This window comes from Dryobates pubescens, chromosome 39 (genome assembly GCF_014839835.1).
Source record: "Dryobates pubescens isolate bDryPub1 chromosome 39, bDryPub1.pri, whole genome shotgun sequence".
NCBI lineage: Eukaryota > Metazoa > Chordata > Aves > Piciformes > Picidae > Dryobates > Dryobates pubescens.
In genome coordinates, this window is record NC_071650.1 from 1,086,440 (window position 1) to 1,109,182 (window position 22,743).

General features: G+C 55.8%; 1 protein-coding gene across 2 annotated transcripts; it reads right to left on the reverse strand.

Annotated features, from left to right (window-relative positions):
* Nucleotides 1-1,172: 1,172 nt before the first annotated feature.
* Nucleotides 1,173-20,427, reverse strand: MCM8 (minichromosome maintenance 8 homologous recombination repair factor). 2 transcript variants are annotated; one of them, XM_054177238.1, is made up of 16 exons: nucleotides 20,345-20,427; nucleotides 19,378-19,527; nucleotides 18,688-18,791; nucleotides 16,864-17,062; nucleotides 15,969-16,054; nucleotides 14,481-14,632; nucleotides 12,032-12,230; nucleotides 11,546-11,576; nucleotides 10,757-10,897; nucleotides 9,168-9,309; nucleotides 8,021-8,216; nucleotides 6,959-7,172; nucleotides 5,000-5,209; nucleotides 4,139-4,215; nucleotides 2,844-3,033; nucleotides 1,173-1,418 (listed from the first exon to the last, which is right to left on the reverse strand). In XM_054177238.1, exons 1-16 carry the CDS (start codon nucleotides 20,369-20,371, stop codon nucleotides 1,326-1,328), a joined length of 2,211 nt encoding a protein of 736 aa, XP_054033213.1. In that variant the 5' UTR covers nucleotides 20,372-20,427; the 3' UTR covers nucleotides 1,173-1,325. The 2 variants fall into 2 exon arrangements, with proteins under 2 accessions (XP_054033213.1, XP_054033214.1); XM_054177239.1 differs by lacking the exon at nucleotides 10,757-10,897.
* Between the last annotated feature and the right edge of the window lie 2,316 nt (nucleotides 20,428-22,743).

Genomic DNA, 22,743 nt, shown 5'->3' on the forward strand with positions numbered 1-22,743 from the left:
CCTGGCGACCCCCGGGGCGAGGAAGGCGGCGGGATCAGCCCGCTCCTCCTCACGGCGGGGCAGTGCCGGGGGGCCGCACTCCTGGCTCCGGCTGCTCGCAGCAGCCCCTGGACGAAGGAAGGTCAAGGTTTGCGCTAGAAGTTTCTCAGAGAACCTTCTTGTTCTTGCTGCCTGCTCCTCGCCCACCTTTACTTGAACTCGAGGAGAAAGAAGAGTAGTTTACTTTGCCAGGGGCAAGCAGCGATTTGCTTCTGAGGCTTGCTCCAACCACCTTCCACTGCACCAGGAGAACCACAGAAATGTCAGGGCTGGAAGGGGCCTCAAGGAGCAGCCAGTTCCAGCCCCGCTGCCATGGGCAGGGACACCTCACACTGCAGCAGGTTGCTCACAGCCACAGCCAGCCTGGCCTGAAAAACCTCCAGGCAGGAGGCTTCCACCACCTCCCTGGGCAACCTGTGCCAGTCTCTCACCACCCTCATGGGGAAGAACTTCTTCCTCACATCCAATCTGAATCTGCCCACTTCTACTTTTGCTCCATTCCCCCCAGTCCTGTCTCTCCATGACACCCTCAAATGTCCATACTCAGCTTTCTTGGAGCCCCCTTCAGATACTGGAAGGCCACAAGAAGGTCTTCTCAGAGCCTTCTCCTCTCCTGACTGCACAACCCCAACTCTCTCAGGCTGTCTCCAGAGCAGAGCAGCTCCAGCCCTCTGCTCATCCTCCTGGCCCTTCTCTGGACCCCTTCCAGCACCTCCAGATCCTTCCTGGAAGAGAGGCTCCAGAGCTGGACACAGAGCTCCAGGTGGGGTCTCAGCAGAGTGGAGCAGAGGGGCAGAATCCCCTCCCTGGCCCTGCCCTGGGTGACCCTGCTCTGGCAGCAGGGTTGGCCTGGATCAGCTCCTGAGGTCCCTTCCAGCCCCTACCATTCTCTGATTCCAAGCCATAGCACCCTGTGATTCTGTGAGCACAGATTGCTCTGGGGCAGGGAAGGAGTGCCACAGGGGGAGTGTGTTGGAGTGATCACCCTTGCAGCAGCCAGCAGCACCCACAGCAGTGCTCCCTGCTGCTCTGGAGGGCTCTGCACCCAATCTTTCTCACACAGAGCAAAGTTTAATGAAAGACAAAATCTGTTTCCTGTTTTACAACTTAACTAAGTGTGAGGTGGCTAATTATTTAACCCAGGCTGGCATTTCAAACACAAACCTCAGCTACAACAAGAGGTGCAGAGCAGGAAAGGAAGCCAGCTTGAGCAAGGCATCACCTCTTCACAGACCCTTCCAGCTGTAAGGGTTGTGGCTGAAGGAAGTTGGCCACAGGAGCTCCTCTCACATTGTCTGAAGCTGATAAAGCCTTGCACCTTTTTTCAGAAGGTAACCTTGATCATTCAGGGATCCAATAAAGCTTTCAAAATCAGCTACCTGGGGAAGAGAGAGACCAAAATCAGTACACAAGGGGCAGAAGGACATTTGGCCTGCTCTGAAGCACAGCTGAGAAGGGAAGAGCTTGGTGAACTGAAGCTGTTCCCTGGGCAGAAATCCACCTTCTGAAACACAAGTATCTACCAAAGAACAGCCTGATTCCTACAGCTGCTGTGGAGTTTGTTACAGCTGCAGAACGTTAAAGGGGCCAAAAAGATTCTCTCCATAAAGGGAAAATCAGGATTGATTGAATTAGCTGCAGGGAAGCAGCTGCTGAGTGAATGATGTGGGAAGGTCTGGCAGCAGCCTGTTCTGTAAGACAGGACTCACAGCCAGTGCCCTCTGTGGCAATCCTGTATGACAGAATATGCACAGTTAACATCCAAACAGGGTTGGAGACTTGTGGTGGAGCTGGGAAATGGAGTGAAATCCAGCTGGGGGCTGCTCAGCAGTGGTGCTCCCCAGGGCTCAGCAGGCAGCTGTGTGCTGAGCTGCAGGGAGAGCAGCAGCACAGGGAGGGGATTCTGCCCCTCTGCTCTGCTCAGACCACCCCTGCAGCACTGCCTCCAGCTCTGGGGCACCTGGCACAAGAGGGACCTGGAGCTGCTGGAGGGGGTCCAGAGGAGGCCACAAAGATTATCTGAGGGCTGGAGAACCTCTGCTGTGGGGACAGCCTGGGAGAGTTGGGACTGTTCAGCCTGGAGAAGAGAAGGCTCCAGGGAGACCTTAGAGCAGCCTTCCAGTACCTGAAGGGGCTCCAGGAGAGCTGGGAAGGGACTTTGGGCAAGGGCTGGGAGGGACAGGACAGAAGGGACAATGGAGGAGAGATTGAGACTGGGGATGAGGAAGAAATTCTTTATAGTGAGGGTGGGGAGACACTGGCACAGGTTGCCCAGAGAGGCTGTGGATGCCTCCTGCCTGGAGGTGTTCAAGGCCTTGAGCAAGCTGGGCTAGTGGGAGGTGTCCCTGCCCGTGCAGGGGGTTGTTCTGGATAATCTTTAAGGTGCCCTCCAACCCAAACCCATTCCATGTGTCTATGAAACAATGAAATTGAACAGGGGCAGCACAACAGCCTCCATGTAGGCATTGAAATAGTTCTGTTCCCTGGGGAGCCAGAGGAAGGAAAGTGCCTTTCACAAACTCACAGCAGCTGAGTCTCCTACTGGACCAGCTTTGGAAGCAAACCCAACCCTGCCTCCTGCCAGCAGCTGTCACTGTCAAACAGCTCACGACAGGAGCAAAGCTCCTCCTCAGCCAAGGCTACTGCAGGCAGCTTGCTGTGCCCCAAAGCAGCTACCACTGCTTCCTCCTCCTCCTGGCAGGCAGTCACAACGGCTGCACCTTTCCCACTTGCCCTTTTTCAGTGAGCAGCTCTGCCCCCTCGTGCCTCCTGGTGCTGCAGAACCACCTGCTTGCCCAACTTACTCGGATCTGTAGCTCCTTTGCCACCTGCCTCAGCTGCTGCAGGTCAAAGAGGTTGTTGTAGGTCCTCTCTGCAATGCTGTTGAGGGCAGACACAAATCGCTTGGCCTGCGACCGATTGCTCATCCCAGAGCCATGCTGGGATCTCTCAAAGTCCAGCTTGCCAAACTCATCTGAGTAGGTGCCCAGCATGCTGAAAAACACAGCCAAAAGGGAGAAAGGTCAACAAGAGATTGAGCCTGGAGAAGAGCAGGCTGAGAGCAGCACCTGGAGGAAAGGACCTGGGGGTGCTGGTGGACAAGAGGCTGAGCATGAGCCAGCAATGTGGCCTTGTGGGCAAGAAGGCCAATGGCAGCCTGGGCTGCAAGGAGTGTGGCCAGCAGGTCAAGGGAGGTTCTGTTCCCCCTCTGCTCTGCCCTGCTGAGGCCTCATCTGGAGCACTGTGTCCAGTTCTGGGCTCCCCAGTTCCATAAGGACAGGGAACTCCTGGAGGGAGTCCAGCAGAGAGCCACTGAGCTGCTGAGGACACTGAACATCACCTTGTGAGGAGAGGCTGAGAGCCCTGGAGCTGCTTAGCCTGGAGAGGAGCAGCCTGAGGGGGAGCTCAGCAATGCTCAGCAAGAGCTGAAGGGTGAGTGGCAGGAGGCTGGAGCCAGACTGTTCTCAGTGGTGCCCAGGGACAGGACAAGGAGCAATGGACACAGACTGGAACCCAGGAGGTGCCACATGAGCAGGAGGAACAAATTCTTCCCTGTGAGGGTGGCAGAGCACTGGGACAGGCTGCCCAGAGAGGCTGTGGAGTCTCCATCTCTGGAAGCACTTCAGACCCAAACCCTGTGTGACTGCCTCTGGGTGCCCTGCTCTGGCAGGGGTGTGGGACTGGATGATCTTCCAACCACTGCCATTCTGTGAGAAGCCGAACTCCCTGACAAAACCTTCAGAAGCCACACAGAAAACCATCCCCTGGTAAGAAAGTCATTACCTAGGGAACTTAGACCAAGCAATGGTCATCCACATCAGTTTTGAAGTTAAACTGATTAACTGCAAGAAGAGAGCCAGCACATGAGAGAACAGCTCCTCTGGCAGCACCTTGTGTCCAAGCTGCTGTGCATGGATCCACCACAAGTGCTCCAATGACAGGACTCAAAGGCCTGAGGGCTGCTGGGAAAGAGCAGCCAACCCATCTGAAGCTTGGTATCATGGGCCTGAACCAGATCAAGTTCCTCCTTCCCCCTGCAGAGCTGTGTTTCCCACCAAGCCTTAAATGCTTGATTTGTCCTTGCAGCCATGTGTGGTACCTGTACTTCATGATTTCTATCACGTCCTCAGCATCTTCCTTGGTGGCCTCCTCCCTCAATTCCAGCCTTGCTCGTGCCTTGAAACAAAGCACACCAAAAGCCATCGAGGTTTATTGCAGGTGACGTGGGAAGAGGCTGCAGTCACTCTACAGGCACAGTGCTTGGGAGCAGAGACAGACCCTGAGCCTGCAGGGTCTGGAGGGGAAGGGCTTTACTTCTTGGCACACTCACATTCTTGGGCTGCAGCTGGGAGTTTAGTGCCTTTTTGAGAGTATACCTTTCTTTCAGTATCACTAAGGTTAGAAGAGACCTCAAAGATCATCGAGTCCAACCTGTCACCACAGACCTCATGACTAGAGTAGGGAGGACACTACTGCCCACTGCAGGCTTGAACTCACAACATTCCCATTAAGGGTCTTATGTGCTACCAACTGAGCCACACTGCCAGGCTAAGAGCTAACTTAGAGGGCATTTAAGAAGTGTTTATAAATATCTGAGGGCTGGGGGTCAGGAGGGAGGGGACAGGCTCTGCTCACTTGCTCCCTGTGACAGGACAGGGAGCAATGGATGCAAGCTGCAGCCCAGGAGCTTCCACCTCAACACAAGGGGGAACTTCTTCCCTATGAGGGTCCCAGAGCCCTGGAGCAGGCTGCCCAGAGAGGTTGTGGAGTCTCCTTCCCTGGAGCCTTCCCAGCCCTGTCTGGCTGCGTTCCTGTGTGCCCTGTGCTGCATTCCGTGGCCCTGCTCTGGCAGGGGGCTCGGAGTGGAGGATCCCTTTGGCACCCTGTGAGGTGTGAGGGGACAGCAGCAGCTTCGCAGGCAGCTGTCTGCTCTCCCCGGCCGGCAGAGCGGAGGCTTCACCTCGGTGAGGCGGATGAGGGACTCCAGCTGCCGGGTGGTGATGGGGGTGCCGTCCGCCCCCTGGTTCTGCCGGCGCAGCTCCAGGTAGAAGCCCTGCAGCACCTCAGCGGCCGCGGCGGCCAGCCGGGGCTGCACGTACTGCCGGGCGTACCCCACGTACTTCCGCAGCAGCTGGTGGGGGAGGGCATCCAAGTGTTCTCCTGCTGACACCTGGCCCAACACAAAGACAAGCACAGCATCACAGCGTGATGAATATACTGGTGATGGATGTTATAAGACTTAGAGTGCACTGAGATTAAGGGTCAGGATCTTGTGAGGCCTGCTTTGGGGGTAAAGGGAAAGAAACATATCTTGCAGACTTGCAAGGATACTGTCTGGCTTAATTGGAGACAGAAGGGCTGAGCAGAAGCTGTCTTAAAGATAAACATTCAGAACTAGGAATTTGTTTTCTTCAGATAAGAAGCCTGGATAACTGAGCATGTGTGAAAGCGGATACTTTGACCCTTACCACACCGAAAGTAGGCAGAAGGGATCTGACCACCTATTCTAAGACTCATTATCATATGCCTGCCTTCTATTTAGCATAAGTTTGCTTATGTAGATGATGTAACTATATAAGATGAAAAAGCTATTGTAAGGTTGTCCTGTGGAGGTGGACTGCTGTCCCCTCTCAGGCCCAGCGCGCTGCTTTGCTTGCTTTTATTGCTTTTATTGCTTTTATTGCTTTTATTGCTTTTATTGCTTTTATTGCCTTTTATTGCCTTTTAGTGCCAATAAAACTGTTACCAAAAACTTTTACCAGGAGTCATCTATAACAAAAGCGTGCCCTGGGCTGGCAGGCACCTCCAAAGCTCAGCCAGTCCAACCCCCCCTGCACTCAGCAGGGACATCCTCCAGGTTGCCCAGAGCCCTCTCCAGCCTCACCTTGAGTATCTCCAGGGATGAGGCCTCAGCCACCTCCCTGGGCAACCTGCTGCAGTGTTCCAGCAGCCTGCTGGTGCAGAACTTGTTCCTCACCTCCAATCTCAGTCTGCTCTGCTCTCATTTCAAACCATTGCCCCTGGTGGCCTTTGGGAACACATTCACAGTCTCACAGTATAACTAAGGTTGGAAGAGACCCCAAGGATCATCAAGTCCAACCTGTCCCAACAGACCTCACAACTAGACCATGGCACCAAGTGCCACATCCAATCTCCCCTTGAACACCTCCAGGGATGGGGACTCCACCACCTCCCTGGGCAGCACATCCCAATGACGAACGACTCGCTCAGTGAAGAACTTTCTCCTCACCTCGAGTCTAAACCTCCCCTGGCACAGCTTGAGACTGTGTCCCCTTGTTCTGGTGCTGCTTGCCTGGAAGAAGAGACCAACCCCCTCCTTGCCCCCTACAACTCCTTTCAGGTAGTTGTAGAGGGCAATGAGGTCACCTCTGATCCTTCTCTTCTCCCCATCCTTCTTGTAGCTCACTTCAGCTTAGATTTGTGCCTGCCAGAACCTTTTGCAATATAAATCTTAACACAGGAGCTTTATATTCTAGGTTTTATCTGCTGAAATCTGGGTGGAAAGCTGCCCAGCAGAGAATGAGTGTTATACTGATACTGTGATACCTTCTGGTGGCCTTCCAGGATCTGAAGGGGGCTCCAAGAAAGCTGGGGAGGGACTTTTGAGGGTGTCAGGGAGTGATAGGACTGGGGGGAATGGAACAAAACTAGAAGTGGGGAGATTCAGATTGGATGTCAGGAAGAAGTTCTTGCCCATGAGGGTGGTGAGACACTGGCACAGGTTGCCCAGGGAGGTGGTGGAAGCCTCATCCCTGGAGGTTTTTAAGGCCAGACCTTTGAAGGTCTCTTCCAACCCAGTGCACTCTATGATTCTAAGCAGCACATCAGGGTTGTCCACGTCCCAGTGCAAGGCGCAGCCGGGCGGGGGGCGGAACAGCAGGCAGAGCGCAGGTCCTACCTTGAGGCGCTCCAGCAGCGGCCGCTCGGCGGCAGTCTCCAGCAGGGAGCGTTCCGGCGCGCTGCTCCGAGAGGCCGTGGCGCCGGCGCAGGCTGCCGGCTTCCCGGCCCGGATGGCCATGACGTGCTCTGACAGCAGGTGGTCGTGGTCTTCGTTTGGGGTGTCCAGCAGGATGAAAACCAGGTCAAACCTGGACAGCAGGGCGCTCCCCATTCTAAAGGAAAGGCAAGAAAGCCACCGAGTGCTCAGGAAAGAGTCAAAATCACATGGACTCACAGAACTGCCAGGGTTGGAAGGGACCTCAAGGATCAGCCAGTTCCAACCCCTCACACTGCAGCAGGTTGCTCACAGCCACATCCAGCCTAGCCTTATACCTCCAGGCAGGAGGCTTCCACCACCTCCCTAGGCAACCTGTGCCAGTGTCTCACCACCCTCATGGGCAAGAACTTCTTCCTGACATCCAGTCTGACTCTCCCCACTTCTAGTTTTGTTCCATTCCCCCCAGTCCTATCACTCCTTGACACCCTCAAAAGTCCCTCCCCAGCTTTCTTGGAGCCCCTTCAGATACTGCAAGGCCACAATAATTTGTCTGGCAGCAGCTCTGCTGCCCTTCAGGGACACTTCTCCCAGAATGGAGCAGAGCAGCAATTGCACTCTGAAAAGCCATGGAAAATTATTGCAGCTCCAGGAAACCAGAAAGCAATCAGAGCCAAGCTTGAGCACTGTGCCCAGCTCTGGAGCCTCACTTACAGGAAGGATCTGGAGGTGCTGGAAGGGGTCCAGAGAAGGGCCACAAGGGTGAGCAGAGGGCTGGAGCTGCTCTGCTATGAGGACAGACTGAGAGAGTTCAGTCTGGAGAGCATAAGGCTTCAGGGAGGTTGTTCAGGCCAGGCTGGCTGTGGCTGTGAGCAGCCTGCTGTAGTGTGAGGTGTCCCTGCCCGTGGCAGAGGGGTTGGAACTGGATGCTCCTTGAGCTCCCTTCCAACCCTGACAATCGATTCCATGACTCTACAAGACTGTCAGGAGCCTCTGCTCCTGTCTGCCAAGCCCAGCAGTGCTCACTTGAGGTTCTCAGACACTGTCCTGGCTTTGTTGTAATGTCCTCCCACCGGGTTGGCTGCCGCCACAATTGAGGTGCGGGCGGGCAGGCTGCAGACGATGCCAGCCTTGGCAAGGCTGATGCTCTGCTGTTCCATGGCTTCCAGCAAAGCCTGGTGCTGGCTTCCCATCTTATCAAATTCATCTATTCCACAGATTCCTGCAAGAAATGAACACAGAACAAAGTCTGAGAGGGAATCTGATCATTGTCTATGAATATCTGAGGGCTAGGGGTCAGGAGGGAGGGGACAGGCTCTGCTCTCTGCACCCTGGGGTAGGACAAGGGATCTCTGGAGATCCTCCAGTCCAAGCCCCCTGCCAGAGCAGGACCACAGAATCCAGCACAGGTCACACAGGAACACAGCCAGACAGGGCTGGGAAGGCTCCAGAGAAGGAGACTCCACAACCTCTCTGGGCAGCCTGCTCCAGGGCTCTGGGACCCTCACAGGGAAGAAGTTCCTCCTCATGTTGAGGTGGAACCTCCTGTGCTGCAGCTTCCATCCATTGCCCCTTGGCCTATCACAGGGTGCAGTGAGCAGAAGCTGTCCCTGTCCTTCCTTCCTGACCCCAGCCCTCAGCTATTGATAGACATTGATCAGATCCCTCTCAGCCTTCTCCTCTCCAGACTGAACAGTCCCAGGGCTCTCAGCCTCTCCTCACCAGGCAGTGCTCCAGGCCCTTCAGCAGCCTTGCAGCCCTCCCTTGGACTCTCCCCAGCAGATCCCTGTCCCTCCTGAGCTGGGGAGCCCAGAGCTGGATGCAATATTGCAGGAGAGGTCTCAGCAGGGCAGAGCAGAGGGGGAGGAGAACCTCCCTGGATCTGCTGGCCACACTCCTCTGAATGCCCCCCAGGAGCCCTTTGGCCTTCTTGGCCCCCAGGGCACATTGCTGTCCCCTGCAGAACTTGCTGCCCCCCAGCACTCCCAGGCCCTTCTCTATTACCCTGTCACTAATGGGATATGCTGCCACTGCTGCTGCCCATCCTTGTGCTCTCCCCATTCAGACTCAGAGAACTCAAAACCCAGCACATTGCAGCACTCAGAGACTCAGCAGCACACTACCCCTGCCCCCCCAGGCAGTCACACCAAACCTGTCACACTGCATCTGTTACCTTGATCTCCAAGCACCAGGGCACCAGCTTCCAAGGCAAAATCCCCAGAAGCACCATCTCTAGACAGGGTAACAGTCAGGCCAGAGCTGGTGGAGGTGTTGCCACAAACATACACACCTCGAGGAGCCACGTTGCACACTGCCTGGAAGACAAAGGACTGCTGTAGTCCCCTGCCAAGGTGAAGAATTTCACAGCAACTCAAAGTACAGCTGAATTTGAGTCTTCCTGCTTTATGTGGTCCAACAGCAAAGCTGTTCACAGATTGCATTGGGTCAGGAAGAAGCCTCCAAGAGCATCCTGTGCACTCCCCTGCACCCAGCAGGGACACCTCCAGCTAGAGCAGGCTGCACAGGGACACAGCCAGGCTCAGCTTCAAGGGCTCCAGGCATGGGGCCTCAAGCCCAGCCCTGGGCAGCCTGTGCCAGTGTCTCCCCACTCTCCTTGGGCACAACTTCCTCCTGAGGGCCAACCTCAAGCTGCCCTGCTCCACTTTCAGACCATTGCCCCTGGGCCTAGCACTCCAAGCCCTTCTGAACAGTCCCTGCCCAGCCTGCCTGCAGCTCCCCTGCAGATCCTGAACTGCAGCTCTGAGGTCTCCCTGGAGCCTTCTCCTCTCCAGGCTGAACAGCCCCAACTCTCTCATTATGTCCTGATAGGAGAGGTGCTACAGCCTTCTGACCCCTCCTCTGGAACCCCTCCTTCAGCTTCAGGTCTCTCCTGTGTTGGGGGCCCCAGAGCTGGCCACAGTACTCCAAGTGAGGTCTCCCCCAGAGCACAGGGGCAGAATGCCCTCTCTCTGTTTGCTGGCTCTTGGGGAGAAGGAAGCTTTCCCAAGGGACTGGGAAATTTGGGGGGCTCTGTGTGTTGTCCTCAGAGTGCCAGCTCAGTGCCACATGTGTTGTCCTCACAGGGATGTGACAGAGAAACTGGAGCACAGACAACTGCCTGTGGGAGCTGGGCAAACTGATGATGCAGTGCTGGAAGGAGAGGCCTGAGGAGCATCCCACCTTTCAGTACTGGAAGAGCATGCTGGAGGGCTTCTTCACCACTACCAGCAGCAACCATGAGGACCCCAGCAGTGGCTGGGACACCCCTTGTGTTGGGGTACCTGTGGGTGCTCCCCATCCCCACAGACTCCACTCCCATTGCCCCAGGGCACTGCAAACCTGGAGTTCAGCAGTAAAGATTTAAAGCTCTTCAGATCTCTGGAGGCTTCAGATGTTTGAAGGTTGTAACTTCTTGCAACCCCAAGGCCCCATCTGGCAAACAGGACCAACTTTGCTCACAGCACTTGGGGCACAGCCATGCCCTACTGTGTCACCAAATGCCCAGGACCTTGGGCACAGCACTGGTACTGCAAAGGGTGTTGAAATGCCTGCTGCAAGGCTCCCTGGAAGGAGGAGGAGGACAGCAAGGGACTCCTTTGGCTGCTACCCTGTGCTTGAGGCAAGCTACAGGACAAGATAGCTCCAGCCAGGCCCAAGCAGCCTTTGGGCTTGGCTTATCCTAACCTGCTTACAAGAGGTCAAGGCAATAACACAAAAGTCAGAGAAGAAGGCAACCAGGCAGCAGAATCAACCAAGCCATACTTGCAGCATCTGGCTTTTTCCTAGTCCTGGGTCTCCCACCACCAGAACATGTGGATCTCCTCGTACTGGGATTCTGTTCTTGTCATCTACAAACTTCTGACAGCCTCCAAATAATGCCAGGGCCAAACCTGCCTTGACAATCTGTAGTGGTAGAGACAAGCACCAGTTAAGTATCAGCAACACTGACAGCTCCCTAGGACTGGCTGTGGTAGCCCTTTCCTTCTGGTGGCTGCCACCTCCTTGTGCCAGTCAGTCACAGGCAGCTGTGAACAGTCCCTGTCCCTTCTCCCCACCTGAGATAAGCTTTAGAAATCACAGACTGCACTGGGCTGGGAGGCAGCCTCCAAGGGCATCCTGTGCAAGCCCCCTGCACTCAGCAGGGACACCTCCAGCTAGAGCAGGCTGCACAGGGACACAGCCAGGCTCAGCTTCAAGGGCTCCAGGCATGGGGCCTCAAGCCCAGCCCTGGGCAGCCTGTGCCAGTGTCTCCCCACTCTCCTTGGGCACAACTTCCTCCTGAGGGCCAACCTCAAGCTGCCCTGCTCCACTTTCAAACCCTTGCCCCTGGGCCTAGCACTCCAAGCCCTTCTGAACAGTCCCTCCCCAGCCTGCCTGCAGCTCCCCTGCAGATCCTGAACTGCAGCTCTGAGCTCTCCCTGGAGCCTTCTCCTCTCCAGGCTGAACAGCCCCAGCTCTCCCAGCCTCTCTTCAGAGAAGATTCCATTAGGAGTTTACTGTGGCATAAATATTTCCAGGTGAAGTTGCAAGCAGAGCTGCCAAGTTACTCACCTCATGGCCATAGATTGCAGGACAAAGGGAGCTGAAATACAAAGAACAGAATCAGAGAATTGTCAGGGTTAGAAGGCACCTCTAGGATCAGCCAGTTCCAAAACCCCTCCCCCCTCACACTACAGCAGGTTGCTCACAGCCAGCCTGGCCTGAAAAACCTCCAGGCAGGAGGCTTCCACCACCTCCCTGGGCAACCTGTGCCAGTGTCTCACCACCCTCATGGGCAAGAACTTCTTCCTAACATCCAATCTGAATCTCCCCACTTCCCACAGCTTTCTGTCTCAAGGTTGAACTGCATCACTCCTAACTTCTCTGTGTCCTTAAGTCCTTCCCAACATCCTAACAACCCCCACTACAACACTTCCACTTCCCCTAAAGCCTGCTGAGCCCCTGTGGTGTCTAGTCCACAAGCCTCAGGCAGTGCAGAGCTGTGTAGCTGTCACACAGGGCCCACCCAGGCTGATTCCCCCCCAGGACACAACTCACTTCACAATGAGCCTGAAGAGATTTTCCTCAGCTTGGATTTCTTGCACAGCATAGAGGTCTTTCAGGGAGAACTCCATGAAGGGTCTGTGAAAGGTCTCCTCATCAAAACTCTTTTGGTTTTGCCCTTTGCTGTTGCTGACAGAGTTTGCCTCAATGTACAGCAAGAACATACATTTGTCATTCTTATTTCTAGAAGCTCCTGGGAAGGGGGGTGGAAAATGAGAAAGGGTGAAGGAATAGTTTTGTTTTGTTGGGCTTTTTCCCCCCCTCCCTGTCCTTAGGTACTGATATTGTTTACAAATGGCATAGGGGAAGTCAGAAATGTTCACTACAGCCACATGCAAAATGTTCTTGTTCAGGGGACTCAAAACAAACCTGCATTTTCAGAGGCTGATGCAAAAGAATCTTCAGAGATTCAAGGAATGGGTTGGGTGGGAAGGCAACCTACACATCATCCAGTCCCAACCCACTGCCATGGGCAGGGACACCTCCCACCAGCCCAGCTTGCTCAAGGCCTCATCCAGCCTGGCCTGCAACACCTCCAGGGAGGAGGCAGCCACAGCCACCCTGGGCAACCTGTGCCAGAGTCTCCCCACCCTCACTGGAAAGAATTCCTTCCTCATCTCCAGGCTAAATCTGACTTCCTCCAGCTTCCCTCTGCCTCCCACTCTGGCCTCCCTCTGTCCCCTTCCAGCTTCCCCTCTGCCTCCCACTCCAACCTCCCTCTGCCCCCCTCCCTGGCTTCCCTCTGCCTCCCACTCTGGCCTCCCTCTGTCCCACTCCAGCCTCCCTCTGTCCCCCTCCAGTTACCTTTTCCTTTCAGTTGCCCCCCTTTAGAAAAGCTTTGACTGGGCTGGGAGGCTGCATGCATAGAGCCTTTTCTCCCAGGAGCAATGCCTTTGGGCAGGAATTTTACCTTCTTCCCATTATTCACAGGATGTGGCTGCTGGGAAGAGACCTCCAAGCCCATCCAGCCCAGCCCTAAAGGCTCAAGACCAAACCATGTCCCTAAGCTCCAGCTCCACACAGTACTTTGAACACCCATCAAGGGGGTCACAAGGAAGTTGAATGTAAACTGTTTCCATCCCTTGGTTTCCAAAACCAATTCCTAGTAGAGGAGGAGGAAACATTTGCCTTAGTGATGAAGCATTTTCTGTGGGTGCTAAATGGAAAAGGTTAAGCAAATCCCAAGTGTCAGTGAGGCAGCAGCAAAGGAGTGTGTCACAGCCTGGTCCAGAGAGGGCTTTGCTATGAGCACTGCAGCATTAGCCAGTACAGACTGGCAGGGGCCTCTGGAGAGCATCCAGGCCCAGCCCCTGCCAGAGCAGGGCACCCAGAGGCAGTCACACAGGGGTAGGGCTTGGAAAGCCTCTAGAGATGGAGGCTCCACAGCCTCTCTGGGCAGCCTGTCCCAGTGCTCTGCCACCCTCACAGGGAAGAATTTGTTCCTCCTGCTCATGTGGCACCTCCTGGGTTCCAGTCTCTGTCCATTGCTCCTTGCCCTGTCCCTGGGCACCACTGGGAAGAGTCTGGCTCCAGCCTCCTGCCACTCACCCTTCAGCTATTGATCAGCATTGCTGAGCTCCCCCTCAGGCTGCTCCTCTCCAGGCTCAGCAGCCCCAGGGCTCTCAGCCTCTCCTCACAAGGTGATGTTCAGTGCCCTCAGCAGCTCAGTGGCTCTCTGCTGGACTCTCTCCAGGAGTTCCCTGTCCTTGTGGAACTGGGGAGTCCAGAACTGGACACAGTGCTGCAGATGAGGCCTCAGCAGGGCAGAGCAGAGGGGGAGCAGAACCTCCCTTGACCTGCTGGCCACACTCCTTGCAGCCCAGGCTGCCATTGGCCTTCTTGCCCACAAGGTGTGACCATTTTAGGCCACGTTGCTGGCTCATGCTCAGCCTGTTGTCCACCAGCACTCCCAGGTCCTTTCCTCCAGGTGCTGCTCTCAGCCTGCTATAGGTACAGGCTGAGAGAGTTGGGGCTGTTTAGCTTGGAGAGAAGGCTCCAAGGAGACCTTAGAGCAGTACCTGAAGGGGCTCCAGGAGAGCTGGGGAGGGACTTTTGATAAGGGCTTGGAGTGAGAGGATGAGAGGGGAATGGATTGAAGCTGGAGGAGGGGAGATTTAGACTGGAGATTAGGAAGAAATTCTTTAGAGTGAGGGTGGGGAGATACTGGCACAGGTTGCCCAGGGAGGCTGTGGATGTCCCCTGCCTGGAAGTAGAATGGTAGAATTGTTTCAGCTGGAAAAGACCTGGTCTAGTGGAAAGTGGAAAGTGGTCCTGGTCCAGTGGAAAGTGTCCCTGCCCATGGCATGGGGGCTGGACCTGGATGGTCCTCGAGGTCCCTTCCAACCCTGACAATTCTATGACTCTGTAAGGTGGTGGTGCTCTTGTGTAATCACCAGGAAAACCCCCACCTAAGGGAGAAGGTTTCTCAGATGAAATGTTTTACCTTCCTCAGTGCTTGACACCTTGACTATCCCTGTGACTGTGACCAGATCTCCTGGGACACAGCTGTCCACGAGGTCCTGCACCAGCTCGCACTCGATGGTGCGAGGGATTCGCCCTGCTTCCCCTTGCTCGTCTGAGCTCAGCTCCTGCACCCTGCAAAACAGGAGGCACAGCAGCTCCAGCTCACCACACCTCCAGCTGCCTGCTCCCAGGCACTCACAGGAGCTTAGGGGCTGGAAGGGACCTCCAGAGATCCTCCAGTCCGAGCCCCCTGCCAGAGCAGGGCCATGGAATCCAGCACAGGTCACACAGGAACACAGCCAGACAGGGCTGGAAAGGCTCCAGGGAAGGAGACTCCACAACCTCCTTTCCAACCTGAAAGAGGAGGCAGCAGCAACTGCCCCAAGAAACTCCAGAACCAGCAGTGCTGAGTTTGGAGAAGACCATCCTCAGGTCAGGATTTGATGAAACTGTAGACATTAAGCAGTGATAGAGAAAGCATTAAGGCAGAGAGGGACCTGGGGGTACTGGTGGACAGCAGCTGAACATGAGCCTGCAGTGTGCCCAGGTGGCCAAGAAGGCCAAGGGCATCCTGGCCTGGAGCAGGAACAGTGTGGCCAGCAGGAGCAGGGAGGTCATTCTGCCCCTGTACACTGCACTGGTTAGGCCACACCTTGAGTCCTGTGTCCAGTTCTGGGCTCCTCAGTTTAGGAAAGAGGTTGAGGTGCTGGAAGGTGTCCAGAGAAGGGCAACAAAGCTGGGGAGGGGTCTGGAGCACAGCCCTGTGAGGAGAGGCTGAGGGAGCTGGGGGTGTTCAGCCTGGAGAAGAGGAGGCTCAGAGGAGACCTTCTTGCTGTCTACAACTACCTGAAGGGAGGTTGCAGCCAGGTGGGGGTTGGTCTCTTCTGCCAGGCAGCCAGAACAAGAGGACACAGTCTCTGGACACCTTCCAGCACCTCAACATCTTTCCCAAACTGAGGAGCCCAGAACTGGACACAGGACTCAAGGTGTGGCCTGACCAGTGCTGAGCACAGGGCACAAGGACTTCCCTGCTCCTGCTGGCCACACTGTTCCTGCTCCAGGCCAGGATGCCATTGGCCTTCTTGGCCACCTGGGCACACTGCAGGCTCATGTTCAGCCTACTATCAACCAGTACCCCTAGGTCCCTCTCTGCCTGGCTGCTCTCCAGCCACTCTGACCCCAGCCTGTAGCACTGCCTGGGGTTGTTGTGGCCATTGTGTAGAACCCAGCACTTGGATGTGTTCAATCTCCTGCCCTTGGACTCTGCCCACCTGGTCCAGGTCCCTCTGCAGAGCTCTCCTACCCTCTAACAGATCAACTCCTGCCCCCAGCTTGGTGTCATCAGCAAATTCACTGCTGATGGACTCAGTCCCCTCATCCAGCCAGGGCAGGAGGACTTTCCAAGGAGGTGGCTTAACACATGAAGTCCTGCACTCCACCTTGGAGCAGGAGGGGGGGAGCTGCTTACTTGACAGACTGCCAGTCCACTGTAGTGGTCAAAGGAGAGCTTCTGTCAGGTGTGAAGGAGCGGCCACGGCACTCAGGAACCAGGCACTGCAACAACAGCAACCCTGGGTCAGTCTCAGCCTTTCAGCTTGAATCCCAATGGGAAAAACTGGGATTAAAACAGTGAATAAACTGGGATTAAGAAAAATGAAAGCACTTCATGAACACCTTTTGGGGAAACACCCTTGTTAAAGAGGGCTACAAATTAGCATGGGATCAACAAAGAGCTGTCAAGCACAGACATCTGAACCCTAGCTCAGACCCCACCTGCAGTGCTGCCTCCAGTTCTGCTACTCCCAGCACAAGGAAGACCTGGAGCTGCTGGAGAGGATTCAGAGGAGGCCACAAAGATGCTCAGAGGGCTGGAGAACCTCCCCTATAGGCACAGGCTGAGAGAGTTGGGGCTGTTCAGCATGGAGAAGAGAAGGCTCCAGGCAGACCTCAGAGCAGCCTGCCAGTACCTGAAGGGGCTACAAGAAGGCTGCAGAGGGACTGTTCCCAAAGGCCTGCAGGGACAGGACCAGGGGCAATGGTTTGGAATGAGAGCAGAGCAGATTGAGATTGGATGTGAGGAACAAGTTCTGCACCAGGAGGCTGCTGGAACACTGCAGCAGGCTGCCCATGGAGGGGCTGGGGCCTCATCCCTGGAGATATTCAAGGTGAGGCTGGACAGGGCTCTGGGCAACCTGCTCTAGTGGAGGATGTCCCTGCTGAGTGCAGAGGGCTTGGACTGGATTGGGAGGGCTTGGGAGGTCCCTTCCAGCCCAGCCCATTCTGTGCCTGACAGCAGCGGTGCTGCTAGCTGTCAAATCACTACGCATAAGGGAAGAGCAGGAAGCCAAAAGGTTTTGGCTCACCTTAGTTGGAAGGGTGTACTTTCCATCAGGCAGGGGAACACTCTGAACATCCCCACAGGTGCCACAGACAAAGGCCAGCTTGGTGCAGAGGGGTTTGATGTTGCTGACTCGCACCACGGTGCCGCGCAGGGCCAGGTATTTGCCGTAGCAGTTGGCGCGGAGGTTCCTCAGCTGGGTGAGGGGCTCATAGTTGTACACCCTGCACACAAGGGAAGCACTGACAGCTGGAAAGCAGAGCAGCAGCAACAACCCCAAGCACCAACCCACACAACTGCCACCAAAACCAAAAAGCCCCAACCAAACCCCCACCACAAACCCCCACACCAAGGCTAAGCAAGCAGCCGAGACTCCCACGGCCGCCGGCAGGGCCACAGCTGGCACACTACAGCGGTGACCTCTCTGGGCAGCCTGCCCCACTGCCCTGCCACCCTCACAGGCAAGAATTCAGTCCTTCTGCTCCTGTGGCACCTCCTGCCTTCCAGGCTGTGTCCACTGCCCCTTGCCCTCTCCCTGGGCACCACTGAGCAGAGTCTGGCTCCAGCCTCCTGCCATCCACCCTTTAGCTCTTGATAAGAAGGCCTTCAGGCTGCTCCTCTCCAGGCTAAGCAGCCCCAGGGCTCTCAGCCTCTCCTTCAGTCCCCTCATCTTTGTGTTCCCCTGCTGGACTCTCTCCAGTAGTTCCCTGTCTCTCTTGAACTGGGGAGCCCAGAACTGGATGCAGTATTCCAGAGGGCTCTGCAGGGCAGAGAGAGAGAACCTCCCTGGACCTGCTGGCCACACTCTTCTTCATGCACCCTAGGATGCCATTGGCCCTCTTGGCCATGAGAGCACATTGCTGGCTCAGCTCAGCCTTCCCAGTCTGCCTCAGGAGATGGCACTGGAACAGTCTGCCCAGGGAGGCTGTGGCTGCCTCCTCCCTGGAGGTGCTGCAGGCCAGGCTGGATGAGGCCTTGAGCAAGCTGGGCTGGTGGGAGGTGTCCCTGCCCATGGCAGGGGGTTGGAACTGGCTGACCTCCAAGGTCCTTTCCAACCCAAACCATTCCATATATCTATGAATCAAAACTTCTTTGGTGTGAGGCTGCTGGAGGCCTGGAGCAGGCTGCCCAGGGAGCTTGTGGAGTCTCCTTCTCTGGAGCCTTTCCAAACCCTCCTGGATGCATTCCTGTGTGACCTGCCCTGGGTGATGCTGCTCTGGCAGAGGGGTTGGGCTGGATGCTCTCTGGAGGTTGAATTGGAAGCTCCCTGGAGGTCCCTTCCAACCCATTAACATTCTCTTAATTAACACCACCAAAGAAGCCTGAGCCCTTCATCCTGACCCCCACCCCTCAGCTATTGGTAGTCATTGGTCAGATCCCCTCTCAGCCTCCTCCTCTCCAGAGGGAACAGCCCCAGGGCTCTCAGCCTCTCTTCACAGCTGATGTTCAGTCCCTTCATCATCCCTGTGGCTCTCTGTACTCTCCTCCTGGTGATGGTGCAGCACAGATGTCATCTCCTCAGTGGGATCTCACAGTTCCACAGCAACCTCTCCAAGGGCTGAACTTTGTTGAGGTGCTGAGTTGAAGAGAGCCTGCTCTGGAGAGCCTTCTTTTCTCCAGGCTGAACAACCTGCTTTTGTCAGGCTGCATCTGCCTTCCTTCACAAGGATATTAGTCATGGGGGCTGAAAGAGCAAAGCACAGCCTGCTCTCCTGGAAACAGCTTCACAGAATGGCATCTCTCCAGATAAAATAGACAAGGAGCAGGCATGGACACTGACAAGCATTGCTCTAGAAGCATGTGGGGGGAAAAACCCCCAGCATCCACCCAAGTACTCCACACCCATTACCTAGCGTGGATGAGAGGCACATTTATGATGGGTTCTCCATCCAGTGGCAGTCCCTCCTGCACCTGCAGCTCTGCAGCATGCCTCTCAAGGTCCTTTGTTAGCACCTAGGCAGGAGAGAACATGCACAAAGGTGGCTTCACTTTGCTGCCCACCTTGGTTACCACTGGGTTTTTTGACTAATGAGACCAAACTTGGAGGCTTGGCTGAGACCCCTGAAGGCTGTGAGGCCATGCAGAGACTTGGGCAGGCTGAGAGCTGGGCACAGAGGAACCTACTGAGGCTCAGCAAGGATCAGTGCAGAGTCCTGCAGCTGGGGAGGAAGAATAAACTGCAGCAGGACAGGTTGGGAGGGGATCTGCTGGAGAGCAGCCCTGTGGAGCAGCCCTGGGAGTGCTGGGGGGCAGCAAGTTCTGCAGGGGACAGCAATGTGCCCTGGGGGCCAGGGGATCCTGGGGGGCATTCAGAGGAGTGTGGCCAGCAGATCCAGGGAGGTTCTCCTCCTCCTCTACTCTGCCCCAGTGAAGTCCCACCTGGAGCATTGCATCCAGCTCTGGGCTCCCCAGCTCAGGAGGGACAGGGATCTGCTGGGGAGAGTCCAAGGGAGGGCTGCAAGGCTGCTGAAGGGCCTGGAGCACTGCCTGGTGAGGAGAGGCTGAGAGCCCTGGGGCTCTCACTAGGACATTGATTTACCTGATGAATTGCCAGGCCCATACAGTCCAGGATTTTCTGAGGCATATCCCTTAATTCAGTAGATATATTTGGTATTGCCTTGGTCAGCTCTTTGTCTTCTGCTATCTCCTTGTAATCCACAAGAATACTTCCTTTCCTTTCTATTTCATCCTGTGAAACATTTCAAGTCACAAAGACACTCCAAACTGTCAAAAATACTTCATCCAAGCCCTGGCAGCTCCTTCCCTGTGAGGGCAGGCTGAGACAGTTGGGGTTGTTCAGTCTGGGGAAGAGAAGGATCTAAGAGAAGTGTGGCCAGCAGGGCCAGGGAGGGGATTCTGCCCCTCTGCTCCACTCTGCTGAGACCCCACCTGGAGCTCTGGGGCCAGCTCTGGAGCCTCTCTTCCAGGAAGGATCTGGAGGTGCTGGAAGGGGTCCAGAGAAGGGCCAGGAGGGTGAGCAGAGGGCTGGAGCTGCTCTGCTCTGGAGACAGCCTGAGAGAGTTAGGGTTGTGCAGTCTGGGGAGGAGAAGGCTCCCAGGAGACCTTCTTGTGGCCAAGCAGGATCTGAAGAGGGCTCCAAGAAAGCTGGGGAGGGACTCCTGAGGGTGTCAGGGAGTGATAGGACTGGGGGGAATGGAGCAAAAGTAGAAGTGGGGAGATTCAGATTGGCTGTCAGGAAGAAGTTCTTGCCCATGGGGATGGTGAGACACTGGCACAGGTTGCCCAGGGAGGTGGTGGAAGCCTCCTGCCTGGAGGTTTTTCAGGCCAGGCTGGAGGTGGCTGTGAGCAACCTGCTGTAGTGTGAGGTGTCCCTGCCCATGGCAGGGGGGTTGGAGCTGGCTGCTCCTTGAGGTCCCTTCCAGCCCTGACAGTTCTGTGACTCTCTCCTACCTCAGGCAGATAAGACACACACTTTCAATGGTATTCTAGCAACACCAGGATGTTGGAGTGGGTGGCTTTGGCTGGGGCTGGGGGGGTTTTTTTACCTTATCATAAAGGTCAATGCGCTGCATGAAAAAGCTCTCAAATGCTTGAGTCTTCTGCACAAAGGGAGACTTGTCAGAGTAAGCTGCCAAAGGAGGAACACAGCCCCTCAGCAAGGGACAGAAAGGGAGCATTCCCTTTTCACAGAACACAGAAACCAGGGGCAATTTCTCTTTCCATGCTTGGGCTGGTTTTTTGCCTGCAGTCCCAAACTGAGGAAGGTGACAAATCTCTGTGGGGTCACAGCAATGCTTTGCTGCAAGACCTGTTCCAAAAGCAGAGCTCTGTGGAGGCAGGCACAGGGGAGGGAGCTGGGGAGGGGAGGTGGAGGGGAGGCAGGCAGAGGGCAGGGGAGGCAGGCAGGCAGAAGGGAGGGGAGGGGAGGGGAGGGGAGGCAGAGGGCAGGGGAGGGGAGGCAGGCAGAGGGCAGGGGAGGGGAGGCAGGCAGGCAGAAGGGAGGGGAGGGGAGGGGAGGCAGGCAGAAGGGAGGGGAGGGAGGCAGGCAGAAGGGAGGGGAGGCAGGCAGGCAGAAGGGAGGGGAGGCAGGCAGGCAGAAGGGAGGGGAGGCAGGCAGAAGGGAGGGGAGGCAGGCAGGCAGAAGGGAGGGGAGGCAGGCAGAAGGGAGGGGAGGGAGGCAGGCAGAAGGGAGGGGAGGGGAGGCAGGCAGAAGGGAGGGGAGGCAGGCAGGCAGAAGGGAGGGGAGGCAGGCAGGCAGAAGGGAGGGGAGGCAGGCAGGCAGAAGGAAGGGGAGGCAGGCAGGCAGAAGGGAGGGATAAAAGGACCACAGAGATCTTTGACAGGCTGGAAGTCTGTGTGGCTCATGAAAGAGATTCCAGAAAGGTGAAGTTTTACACTGCTGAGATTCCTTTGCAGGGTCTGGAGCCCACAGAAATGACAGTGTGCCCCAGGACTGAAATCTCCAATCATCCCCATGTTTGCACAGAACAAACCTGAATTGCAGTTGCTTTCTGTTGAACTCCTCACCCCCCCCCTGCTAACTAGTTCTAGAAAAAGAAGGAAACAAGGAAAGGAAAAGAAAGAAAAGAAAAACAGAATCAAATACTGGCTGTGGTTGGGTTTGGTCTGAAAATACCTTCAGAGAAATACAGCTTCCAGCCCTTGTAGGGAATAAACTGGTCCAGTGTTGATTGAACTAGTTGAGGTCTTGCTGGGGGGGGGAAGGAGAAAAAATAACAAGGTGAGTAACAGACTCTGGACACCAGCACTGTGCAAGTGTCACTCTCAGGGATTCTTCTTACAGAATGAACCAGGTTGGAAAAGACCTCAGAGATCATCAAGTCCAACCTAGCACCCAACCCTAACTAATCAACTAACCCATGGCACTGACTGCCTCATCCAGGCTCTTTTTAAACACCCCCAGGGATGGGGACTCCACCACCCCCCTGGGCAGCACATCCCAATGGCCAATGACTCTTTCTGGGAAGAACTTTCTCCTCACCTCCAGCCTAAACTTCCCCTGGTGCAGCTTGAGACTGTGTCCTCTTGTTCTGGTGCTGGTTGCCCCAGCTGTCTACAACCTCCCTTCAGGGAGTTGTAGAGAGCAAGAAGGTCTCCCCTGAGCCTTCTCTTCTCCAGGCTAAGCAACCCCAGCTCCCTCAGCCTCTCCTCACAGGGCTGTGCTCCAGACCCCTCCCCAGCCTCATTGCCCTTCTCTGGACACCTTCCAGCACCTCAACATCTTTCCTAAACTGAGAGGCCCAGAACTGGACACAGGACTCAAGGTGTGGCCTAACCAGTGCTGAGTCCAGGGGCAGAATGACCTCCCTGCTCCTGCTGGCCACACTGTCCCTGATCCAGGCCAGGATGCCATTGGCCTTCTTGGCCACCTGGGCACACTGCTGGCTCATGTTCAGCTGCTGTCCACCAGTACCCCCAGGTCCCCTTCTGCCTGGCTGCTCTCAGCCACTCTGACCCCAGCCTGTAGCACTGCCTGGGGTTGCTGTGGCCAATGTGCAGAACCTGGCACTTGGATGTGTTCAATCTCCTGCCCTTGGGCTCTGCCCATCTGTCCAGCCTGTCCAGGTCCCTCTGCAGAGCTCTCCTACCCTCTAACAGATCAACTCCTGCCCCCAGCTTGGTGTCATCTGCAAACTCACTGCTGATGGACTCAATGCCCTCATCCAGATCATCAATAGATATTGATCAGGCTGGGGCCCAGCACTGATCCCTGGGGCACACCACTGGTGCCTGGCTGCCAGCTGGCTGTGGCACCATTCACCACCACTCTCTGGGCTCAGCCTCCAGCCAGTTCCTAACCCACCGCAGTGTGCTCCCATCCAAGCCATGGGCTGACAGCTTGGCCAGGAGCTTGCTGTGGGGGACGGTATCAAAGGCCTTGCTGAGGTCCTGCCCCACACCCACCAGGCGGCAAACAGCTGTA